Below are 11,827 nucleotides of genomic sequence, written 5' to 3'. Positions count from 1 at the left end.
CCCCGGGTCTGCGCTCCTCCTGTCTGCGCCGCCTTCCCGCGTCCGCGCCCGCGGGCTCTGACTCAGCGTCCCCAGAGGCGCGCGCCCCGCTGCAAAGCCGCGCGCAGGCCCCTTTGGGTTCTTCTCCTGTTGCCATTTCCCCTCTTGACGCACACGATTTGGAGATGCGGCTCCTCATTCACGTGGAGCCCCCGCTGTGTGCCAGGGGCCGGGCAGAGGGACGGCAAACACCCCATATCCCTCCTGAGGGAGGGGCTCAAGCACCTACGCTGAGACTCACGTCATTCCTCAGTTTACCCTCTCGGGTCCCTGCCTTAAAACTGCTCGCGCTCACAGTTGGACCCCTGGTGCCATCACTGTCACTGAGGGCTTTGTGAGACTCAGACAACCGCAATGAGGGGTAACCAGGCCCCTCTTGGCCCAGGCAGGCGCTTCCACCCAACGTAATAGAGTGGAGCATGTCTTTCCTTCTAGAAGGTGGCTGTGCCTGTCTGGTCTTCAAGACTGGAAGCTGGCGGCCTGGATCCTTGTCCCATCTCTGCCTTTGCTTAACTCTGTACTTTGGACAAGGGATCCCACCTACAGGGAGGGAAGTTGGATGAACCCCCTCAGGCCTGGTGGGCCCGGATGGACCATGACTTGAATCCCATATGGGAGTGAAGACAACTACAGGTATGGCTTGTCTCTGGGACAGTGGTGGCCTCCACTGAGGATGGGCTCACTGGCCACCCTGCCATCTCACCCTAATCGAGGGAGAACAGATTTGAGTGAGCCCCCCTAGGAAAGTTGAAAGTGCTAGACAGGTGTCACGTCCCCCTCCTCCCCCCAGTAGCATCAATCACCATCGTGGGGACAATACCAGGCCTAGGAAGCCGGAGACTTTGGATTCTCCCTGAGAGTTATGTGACCTTGGGAAAGTCACTTTCCTTTTCTTTAAAATGGAAATAGTTCCTGCCCTATGAGACTAGCAAGGACAAAATAGTTAATACATAGAACAGTGCTTTGGACATTGCATTCTATCAGTATTGGCTGTCATCATTGGAATTGCTTACAGACCTGGGAGAGTTTTGCTTGTCCATCAGGAATTGAGGAGAAAATTGTGGTTGAAAAAAAAAAAAAAAGTACGTTAAGGTTATAAGCCGAGTTTCAAATATTTAGCTAACATTATTAAAAGGTCTGGTTATTAGTGGCTTTTAAAACAAACTAAATGCAGGGGCACCGGCTAGCTCAGTGGGTGGAGCATGTGACTCGACCTCAGGGCTGTTAAGTTTGAGCTCCATGCTCGCGTAGAGATTACTTAAAAGTAAAATCTAAAAAAAATTGTTTTAGGGGCACCTGGGTGGCTTAGTTGGTTAAGCGTCTGCCTTCGGCTCAGGTCATGATCTCAGAGACCTGCGCTGGGCTCCCTGCTCAGTGGGGTGTCTGCTTCTCCCTCTGCCCCTCCCCCCAGCTCATGCGCGCACACTTTCTCTCTCTCAAATAAATAAAATCTTTATTTTTTTCTTTAAGATTTTATTTGTTTGACACAGAGAGACACAGCGAGAGAGGGAACACAGGCAGGGGGAGTGTGAAAGGGAGAAGCAGGCTTCCCGCAGAGCACGGAGCCCAATGCGGGGCTCCATCCCAGGACCCTGGGATCATGACCTGAGCCGAAGGCAGACGCTTAACGACTGAGCCACTCAGGCACCCCTCAAATAAATAAAATCTTTAAAAATTTTTTAAAAATTGAACTAAATGCAGAAAACAAAATAATAAGATTTTGGTTTTTTATGTGTCACTTGATTGCATTGAATAATAATTTTACAGTAGTCACAGATAGTCTTATCTATGTCACAGAAGCCACTGCAAAAGCCACCCTGAAACTGATGTTCAGATTACGAGGTTATTGGGGGGAAAATACAGTGTTTTGAGTATTTCCCCTGGTGAAATTATTACAGTATTACAGTATTATGAGATAGTGAATGGGGGTGTTGGTGGAAGGAACAGTGGTTTTCTTACATTGGGCTTTAAGAAGGTTGTCTCTGAGGAGGTGACATTTGAGATCATCAAGGTGACAAGGAGTCAGTTGTGTGCCTCTGAGGAAGGAACATTCCAGAGGTCCTAGGTGGGCATGAGGCACAGCAAGGCCACTCCAGCTAGAACATGAAGAGTGAGGTTGGGAGGTACATAGGGCCAGGAAATGAGGCTGAGCTGAAGTCTTCCCAGGGTTTTAAGCAGAGGAGGGGCGTGATCTAATTTACCTGATAGGGGTGGAGTTGACACTGTCTCTGACCTCTAGTTCAGAAGGTGGACAAGAAAACAGGCAAAAATCATAATAGTGTGTTGGGTACTTTGTTAGGAGAAGCTAGGGCCATGAGAAGTGCAGGGAATTAGCCAATATTAGAGCTAGACTTAACTATAAGACTTTAGGCTGTGCAATTAATCTGAAACTTATCAAAAGATTTATCTATCTCCTGCTTTCTTTTCCACCCCCTTCCCACCAAACAATATGAAACAATAACTGTCTTCACACTGATTTCAGCCCTCAGATTATTAAACCTTCCCCAACTTTGGACCTATTAGTTTGGGGGGGGGGGGCGCGGTTAGGAGTAGAGAGGATTTTGCTTGCAAGAAATTTTTCCATGGGGGAAAAGGTATTCTGACCCATTTTATTTCTCCCAGGGAAGAAATAAGTGACACTAAATACATTCATATAAATTCCCAGCAGTTCAACAGAGGATTGTTCTTGAGTGGCAACATTTTTAAACAAGAAGCATGCTTCTGAATAAGGCCCCTTTCTTCCGAGATACGTTGCAGGTATTGCAAGCTGCATTTATTACAAAGTGTGAAATGTATCTGCCTGGGAAGGGAACACAAAGACTTTGGTAACTTAGTGATGATGGGGGAGGGGGGTGAGATATTGTCATGAAAGGGGAGGAGGTGGAGCCAGGTCCTGGAGGTGGGGGAGACAGGTCATCACTTTATTGCTCTGTCCATCTAACATGGTAACCAGGAGCCGCTCACTATTCAACCACTCTTCTAGATGGAGTCGTAGGTGAGGTCCAACAGTACTTTTCCCTTCTAAGTCGTCTTGATCCTGCCCACACCATCTCACTTGGGCATCAGGGCTTTCTGCCCCACTCCCCCTCCTTCTCATCACTGCCCCACCAGGTAGGAGCTGACAGAGATCGTCTGTGGTCCAGCCTCTGGGTGATATAGCTGCCGGGCAAATGATCAGGCCCACCACCTCCAAGCAGAACACCGGGGCTTTCCTTTGCTTACAGGGTCTCATTGTCTGTCTCCGCCTTCGCCTTCCCAAGGCCCCTGCTTACCTCCTCCCCTTTCGAATGGTTAAGAATGACCCCAGGAAGGGAGGAGGGAGGAAACCCCGCCCGGCCTGCCACATTCAGTTCAGGGATGGACTCTTCCCTGGCCCGACCGCCGCCCGCTAAGAGAGCCTCTCGGGTGCCCACCCCCCTGCAGCAGCCCCCGCTGTCCCTCCCCTCCCCTTCCCAGGCCTGCCTCCCGCGCGCATATTTAGGGCAGAAGGGGCCCAAAGACTCCCGGCACCTGCGGGCCTCACCAACCTTGAGGGCGGCCCCGCCCACCAAGCGGAGGTTTAAAGGCCAGGCGGACTCAGCCGGGCGCAACGCCCCTCCCCGCTCCCGCCGCCCGCCCAGGCCGCACCCACTTGGGGGCGGTGCACCCGGACCTATTTCTCCCGCGGCGGGCGCGGCCGCTTTAAGCGGGGGCGGGACTGCACGGCGGCGGCGGTGGCTGCGAGGGCTTCGCTGGGGGTCGCGGGCTGGGTCTGCGGGAGGCCGGCCGCCGAGATCAGGGTAAGCGCGGGCAGGCGCGGGAGGGCGGCGGAACGGCCCCGGGAGGTGCGCGCGGAGGCCCGGACCGGTGCGGCGGGGCCCCGGCGTGGGGAGGCCTCTGCGGCGCGGCGGCTTCGCTCAGCGACAGAGGTAGGCTCTGTGTGCCCGGTCCCCAGGCCCTCCCCTCCCGGCCCCCATGGGTGTCCAGCCCGACAGGCTGGAGCCGGCGGCCGCCCTGTAGCCTCCGGCTGCTTGGCCGCGCTGGAGAGCTCTGGGAGGCGGAGGGCTAGCGGCGCGAGAATTGGCCCTCGGCGCTCGCCGTACCACGGCCTGGAGGGCGGACGCTGGGTGTCCGGAGACGGCGACAAAAGGAGGGAAGCGGAGAGCCGTTTGAGACCGCGGAGAGAGAGTGTGGGGTTAGGGCCCGGTTCCCCCAGAAGCGCCCCCAGGCCAGCCTGGCACCTCCCGGCCTCCACGCAGGCCCCTGGCTCGCCCGGCCCGGCGCGGAGAGCGAAGGTAGCGGCGAAGACAGCGCCCCCTCTGGCCCGGCGGCGCCGCCTCAGGCTCGGCGCGGCGGGGCGGGGCGGCGGGGCCGTTTGTCGGTGCGCGGGCGCGGCGCCGGCTCCGGCCTTCCCACCTGGGCGGGGACGCGGGGGCCCGACGGAGGCCAGGCCCAGGCCCTCGGTCCCCGGCGTCTTCGAGTCACTGTCGCACGGACAGGCGCGATGGGCCGTTTTCCCTCCTCAGCCACCCCCCCTCCTCCCCCGGCCCGGCAGGACGCGGGGCCTGGCCTCTTGGGGCCCCGGGGAATGGAAGAGTGGACGACTTTGGTGAAAGAGGGGGTTCAAGCTTTTAAGGAGTTTGGGCACGACCACAAGTTTCGTAGGCACGGAGAGGCCATGACCCTGATTCTTGGGTCCCCAGGGATGGGGATGGGGGGCATTGGTGTTTGGAGGAGGGCGTGTGACCTGAAAGAGGAAGCAGTAGTCAGGTCATCCAGCGGGGCTGACAGAGTCCCCCTCTTCAGTCTCAGGGAGTTTTCCTGCTCTGAGCCAGAGGAGTGCGACAGAGCAGCAGTCGGCGGCTTCTCTGCATCGGAGAAGTGCTTTGGTGTCTCGAAGAGAGTGGCCCGAAGAAGAGGCTTTGTGGAGTCGGGGGTCCCCATCTCTTGGGGCAGCAGTGTGAGCTGCTAGGAAGGGCTTCCGGTAGGGAGGGCTTTTGAAGGGCCTGCAGAAAGAAGGAGAAAATTAAGTCATGAAGCTGCCTCTTGATGCATAGTGGAATTAAGCAGTTATATATATAAGGAAGATGTGTAAAAGCAAATTCACCAGGTTTTCAAGAAACTTTTGTGAGTGCTCTTAAAACAGACACCGGGTCTCCCTCTATGTAGGTGTCAGCTTGGAGAGATCATTCTTCGTGTGGTCATCAACAACCTGAAGCATTTATTCATTCATTCAAGCAGCGTTTTCTAAGTGCTTACTTTGGGCTAGCTGCAAGCAAAACTTAGGGCTTCCTGGGCCCCTCACTGAACCACAGTCTCTGGGTAGTGCTTGGAAGTCCACCTTTGGCACCTGGTGATCTTCGTGCACACTGAAGTTTGAGAACCGGTCACCTAGGATAGAGGTTGCCCAATCCAGTCAGCTGCCTGTTTTTTGTTGTTGTTTTAAGATTTTTATTTTTAAGTAATCTCTACACCCAACGTGGGGCTGGAACTTAAAACCCCGAGACCAAGAGTCGCATCTGTGGATTGAGCCTGCTGGGTGCCCCTCAGCTGCCTGTTTTTATACAGCCCATGAACTAAGAATTTTTACGTTTTTAAGTGGTTGAGAAAAAGTTGAAAGAAGAGTAGTGTTTCATGACATTTGAGAATTACATGAAATTCAAATTTCAGTGTCCATAAATACAGTTCTATGGATCACAGCCATGTTCTTTCATTTATGTGTGGTCCGTGGCTGTTTTCTGGCTGTAACAGAGCTGAGTGGTTGTGATAGAGACCACAAAGGCTGAAATATTTACTGTCTGGCTTATATAGAGAATTTGCCCACCCCTGGCCTAGGGAAAAAAGGATATACAGTAAGGGGGGGGGGAGTCTTTGTTTATAAAAATAATGTTTAGAAATTAATAGGAAAAATGGATGCAAGTAAATTTTACTTTCAAAAAAGCAGAGGGAATAGTATTGTGGGTTAATTAAAAAGTATTTAGCTTAATACATCATTTAGGTAAGATTTTCAGAGAGACAGTGAGCCTGTGCCTTCAATAAGTTGGCTCACCATACGCTTCTTTTCATAGGCTGGGTGAACTCATGGACCTGGTACTTTTCTCTTGAGAAACAAACGAACTCAACAACAACAAAAAATGGCATTTGTTGCAACACAGGGGGCCACGGTGGTTGACCAAACCACTCTGATGAAAAAATACCTTCAGTTTGTGGCAGCTCTCACGGATGTAAATACACGTGAGTTGATCCTTCTTGTTGTTAAGAAATGCATTATCGTGACTCATTCATCTCAGTTCAAATGACGTGCACATTGAGATGAACAGCAATATTAACTCTTACCCTAATTTTCCCATTCTCTGCCTTGTGGAGAAGCAAAGTGATGAGCATTACTAGCTGGAGCCCCAAAGAGGCACGTGTGTGTGTGTGTGTGTGTGTGTGTGTGTATCCTCATCTGGGAGTGTGAGTGTGTGTGACTCGTTATAGGGAACTAGTTATGTGCCTTCTGTTGGACCATGACAGTCAAACTGATAAGATCTGATTGCTTCTCTTACTAAATTCAATAATTTTACGAAGATCCTTAACATAATTTCAATTACCTGATGACTTGTCTTGTCATTTACAGCTGATGAAACGAAGTTAAAAATGATGCAAGAAGTTAGTGAAAATTTTGAGGTATGAGCTTAATACATTTTTTTCGTTATGAGGTAAATAATCACGCGTACTTTCCAATCGCTTCTCTGTCAGTCTTACTAGTGAGTCAAAAATCGTTCTCTCTGTTAATGTGATTTATTGTATTTCAGAACTGAAATTTGTTGTGTGCAGTGTTGTCCAGCTTCTTCACACTAGTGACCGTGAACTTCAAGTGAGGTTGAGGGATGTTGCTTTGGTTTTGGTGGTTCAGCTTTTTTCCATTTTGAGGCATAAACTTTCAGGATGCACTCAGACTTACATTGTAGATTCATTACTTTCACGTAATAGAGGGTTTGTTACTGTGGACTGAGAGCACTTGGCGTGACCTTGAGCAGTTCCTCTCTTCCCCACGTTCCACGATTTCCCGGTGTCCCGTGGGTCCTTGGGCTCTGTTCACTTTTCTTCAGTCTTCTCTTTCTCTGGATCGGATGATTTCTATTATCTGTCTTCAGGTTTGCTCACTGTTTCTGTGTCCTCTCCAGTTGGCTGAGAGGTTTTAAAGTTTCAGTTTACTTTTTATATTTTTTCCAGTTCTTATACTTTCAGTTTTGGAGTTTCCATTTGGTTCTTCTTTCAGATTTCCCTTCTTCACAGAGATTATCATCGTGTATCAATACCATCTTGTTGTTGTTATTCTTGGACATTTTATAATGACTGCATTTACAACATTTGGGCTAGATGAGGGTTAATTTCTACTGACTGTGGGTCACATTATCCTGCTTCTTGCATTGTCTAGTAGTTTTTGATAATGTGGCGAATACTATATTGTGAAGTATAGGGACTCTAGATTCTGACCTCCCTCTGAAGAGTACTGATATTTTGATTGTGATAGGCAGTTCAGTTCCTAGCTGATCTCCTCGAACATGCGTAGGCTTGGTTTTATGCTGTGGCATGGAGGATCCGTGGGAAGGCTAAGGTGTTCCCCACGTCTCTCTAATTTGGCCGGATTCAGCCTCCAAACTCCAGCTCCCATGGATATCATCACAGGTTGATTTTAGGCCTGGCTTGTTTTAGAGGTTTAGAAAAGGCTTTCCTCTAGGGCACGGTCCTTCCTCACCTGGATGTCTGGGATGTTAAAGAGGTGGTAGGAAAGTGTTGGCATTGTGTCCAGGCTGGAACCCCACCATCCTCCAACATTGCTGGACCTCTGATACCTCTTGAGATCTCTCAATCCCAAAGCCGTCACTGTCTGGTAAGCTTCAGGTGGTCTTACCTCATCTTACTTATACGTGCAGTCCAGTCCTCAGTCAAGGTCTCAGAGAAGACCATCCGCTATATTCTCTGGGGCTCTGCTTTGCAGATTCCGGCCACCTGAACTGCTCAGAACTTGTGTTTGCTCCTCACTTCAGCAGGACCATCCTGCTCTCCTTGGGTGCCAGCCTGCTGAGCTCCGGTCAGGACATGCGTGCACAGACCGAGAGCCATGGTGGTCATTATAATCTCCCCTTCTCCTGGAGGCTGTGGTCTAGCCCCTGCCTCTTGTCCAGCACCTGAAAACTGTTCCCTGGTTTTTTGTCCAACTTTATGGTTAGTTTCATGTTGTTAGTTGCATAGGCAGGAGAGAAAGTCACATTTCTTTTTTTTAAAGTAGGGATGATAAAACATTTCTCAGTTAATGTGATTAAGAACAGCAGGTAAAATGTTTTTAGCTTCTGGCATGGTCATTTGAATTACAAAGGATCAAATAAATGCTAGTGGGAATGAATCCATGCCCTACTCTCTGTAGCACTGGGTAGTATTTCCGTTTGGTGGGAGGTTTTTTTGGTGGTTTTATTTTAAGTAGACTTTTTTTTTTTTTAAGATTTTTTATTTATTTATCTGAGAGAGAGAATGGGAGGCAGAGCGCATGAGAGGGGGGAGGGTCAGAGGGAGAAGCAGACTCCCCGCTGAGCAGGGAGTCCGATGCGGGAACTCGATCCCGAGACTCCAGGATCATGACCTGAGCCGAAGGCAGTTGCTTAACCAACTGAGCCACCCAGGCGCCCTTAAGTAGACGTTTTTAAGGACTTGTTGCCTTGAACTGAGCTGGGAAAAAAAAGTCCCGAGGTATTCAGAGACTGAGCTAAAGAGCTTTCTCTCCTGCCCAAGCTGCTAACGCAAGCTGTTAAAAAAAAAAAAAAACAAGCTAAAAAAAGAGGTGGGAGGCAGGACATGATGGGCCTGCATTCTGTGTTTTTGGAAGAACTGCTCACTGAGAACCATAGCCCCATCGGCTTTGAGAGGGTGGAGTCATGGGGGAGCTGGTGAGCCTGCAGAAAGCGCGTGTGTGTCCAGCCTCTGAGGGTGGGCACTAAGTGTCCTACCCCTTTCTCTCCTGTCCTGTCTGGCAGTTAGCAAGTTAATTTCTGACTTTGGTCACAGACAAATTGATTAAATTCACAGAACTAAAAGGCAGTGAAGCAGTAAGTGTACTTGGGGCTTTCGAAAATCGTGACTTTGGAAATCCGTATGATAGAAATGTTGGCCTTCCATGAAATTCAGATGACTGAGCCCTTCAAAGAATTAAATACTAGAATGACCCTCCGTAGGTAATTCTAAATTACCACCACTACCACCCCAGAAAAATATCAGAATGAGCTGAGTGAGATTAAAAAAAAAAAAAATCCCAGTGGTTTCAGGAGTCTTAGGAACATATTTCACTAAGCATTTAGGAATAAAATTGTGGGCTAGGTAAAGGTTCTGTGGGCCATCTTTCAGGACAGGATATAAAGGAACCTTCAAGTTAGAACTCACATGAAAAATTCGTATGGATCAGAAAGCTGGGGGCTGAGTTGAAATCCTGGCAGAATAACCGGGCAGCTTGTTGAATGAATCTTTTTTTTTTTTTTTTTTTTAAAGATTCTATTTATTTATTTGAAAGAGAGAGAATGAGAGAGAGCACATGAGAGGGGGGAGGGTCAGAGGGAGAAGCAGGTCCCTGCCGAGCAGGGAGCCCGACGCGGGACTCGATCCAGGGACTCCAGGATCATGACCCGAGCCGAAGGCAGTCGCTTAACCAACTGAGCCACCCAGGCACCCGAATGAATCTTTTTTATCGGAGGAATTTGAAACTCTGTTTTGAAAACTATGGAAGCAGCGGTCGGTATGGGCTTATGTGCAGATGAGCTTGATTTCTTGGTAACCTTGGTAATCTTCCAGTGGAAATGTTCCTTGAATCCTTGAATGTGGGTATTTTGTAAAAAGTTTTAAGCTTTGGGGCTAAAAGGTGACACACATGGTTCCCGCCCCCCAGTGAATTCCCAGCCTGCTTGCGGAGAGGCTGGGAGGTACCTGAGGGCTTCTCCCACGGTGGTCTGTGTGAATGGAGCCCTGGGTTGGGCCGGGGAGCCTGGTGCTCAGGCACACGTTCCAAGAATCACACGATTTTCTTTCCTGGCTCCCGTGGCAACACTTTTCTGGTTTTCATCTGTTTCTCTGTCTCTTTCTTCATAGACTCCTCTTCCAAGATTACCTTATAATGGTAGACAACCCGACGTCTTTATCTTCAGCCCAGATCAGTGTCTGGAGTTTCAGACACTTGTATTTAATTAACTGCCCAGATGCCTCCTGTCAAGGGCTTGTCAGGCTCACGATAGTAACAGTTGAACCCCTTGCTCTCATGCTCCCATCCCCTGCCGTGCTAAACGAGTTTTAGTGCCTTTTACTTCCATGCATTCTCAATTTTGTGCCTTTGCATAGGCTTTTATTAGAACCTTCTTCTTTTCTACTTTCTCACATGGTTAACTCCTGCTGGCCTTTTAAGTTTTAGTGTAAACATCCCTTCTTGAGGAAGGCGCTCTCTGCCCTTGGTTCCATCCAGTACATGGTGTTCCCTTAGTTGCCAGTGTTTCCTCCATCCTAATTCTGTATTGTTCTTTTTTTTAATCTGTCTTCCCAGCACATGACTGCCTCCCCCATCTCCGAGGGCATGAATTGTATCTGCTTTCCTTTTTTTTTTTTTTTTTAAGGTTTATTTATTTTTAAAGAGAGGGAAAGTGCACGTGGGCAGGCACAAGCGAGCGGGGAGAGGGGGCAGAGGGAGAGAGAGATTCCCAAGCAGATTCCCCACTGAGCGCAGAGCCTGACATAGGGCTCCATCTCAGGACCCTGAGATCGTGACCTGAGCCAAAGCCAAGAGTCAGATGCTCAACCGACTGAACCACCCGGGTGCCCCTCTGTTTTCTTCGTCTTATCCCCGCTGAGCACATGATAGAGCTTCAGTGACTATTTGTTGAATGGGCAAGTGAGGCCTTAATAGGGGAAAGAACTTGGCTGTTAAAGACTCAATTTCCGAACACTTCTAAAGCTTATGAACTGATACTCAGCAAGTTTTATAACCTCTCTGAGCCTCTTTACCTGTGAAAGAGAGATAACACTTACCTTAGGCTCTCGAGGACTGAGTGAGAGAGTAAAAACACACAGCTCAGTATTTAGCCCACAGGTGCTCTGGTAATAACACCAGATGACATTAGTGAGCATTTACTGTAGAGCCTTCCCTATGTCCTAAATTAACGCATGTAATCTTTATGTGATTCCATAGGGTGGGAAATAATATGACAGTCGACAGGTAGGGGCACTGAGGCACAGAGACGAGGATCCAGAAACCGCTTAGGAGCCGTTTTACCGCACTGTCTCCAGACTGGAGGTTCATTTTCATTTCTCCTTTTAAAGTCAGCGCTGGGATTAATAATAGATGAGGTTCGATTATTATCTAATTAACATAGATCTGACCAATAAATTAGCTTTTCCGATTAGAAAAAGGTGCCAGTTTGTTGTTGTTGTTTTTTAAAGATTTTTATTTATTTATTGAGAGAGAGTGATAGCATGAGAGGGGGAGAGTCAGAGGGAGAGGCAGACTCCCCGCCGAGCAGGGAGCCCGATGCGGGACTCGATCCCAGGACTCCAGGATCATGACCTGAGCCAAAGGCAGTCACTTAAACAACTGAGCCACCCAGGTGCCCCAAAAGGTGCCAGTTTGTTGAGGCGCTTCATTTTCCACTTGAAGAAGCTAAGATCTAGAAGCCAAGTGATTTCTCAGAGGTCTCACGCTTAGCTTGTGCATAGCAGGGCCTCTAGAACAGGGCCACATTCCACATTCCCCCAGCATTACAGTGAATTTTAACATTTACGTCACATCTTAAAT

The 11,827-nt window shown here is 49.3% G+C and overlaps 1 protein-coding gene across 3 annotated transcripts in view; it reads left to right on the top strand.

The window, feature by feature from the left end:
- The first annotated feature begins 3,737 nt into the window (after positions 1 to 3,737).
- Positions 3,738 to 11,827, top strand: part of LOC110571986 (transformation/transcription domain associated protein) — a 112,563-nt gene continuing 104,473 nt past the window's right edge. For 2 of the 3 annotated variants that reach the window (XM_021680227.2, XM_044915729.1), the window contains exons 1-2: positions 6,126 to 6,252; positions 6,638 to 6,687. In XM_021680227.2, the coding sequence (XP_021535902.1) occupies positions 6,153 to 6,252; positions 6,638 to 6,687 (150 nt within the window). In that variant the 5' untranslated portion in view covers positions 6,126 to 6,152. Of the gene's footprint in view, positions 3,819 to 6,086; positions 6,253 to 6,637; positions 6,688 to 11,827 lie in introns of those variants that run through there. The other variant, XM_044915728.1, reaches the window with a different exon arrangement.

The sequence above is a fragment of the Neomonachus schauinslandi genome, chromosome 5 (genome assembly GCF_002201575.2).
Source record: "Neomonachus schauinslandi chromosome 5, ASM220157v2, whole genome shotgun sequence".
NCBI lineage: Eukaryota > Metazoa > Chordata > Mammalia > Carnivora > Phocidae > Neomonachus > Neomonachus schauinslandi.
Note: the sequence above shows the minus strand (reverse complement) of the source record. Positions and strands in the feature narration are given on the sequence as shown.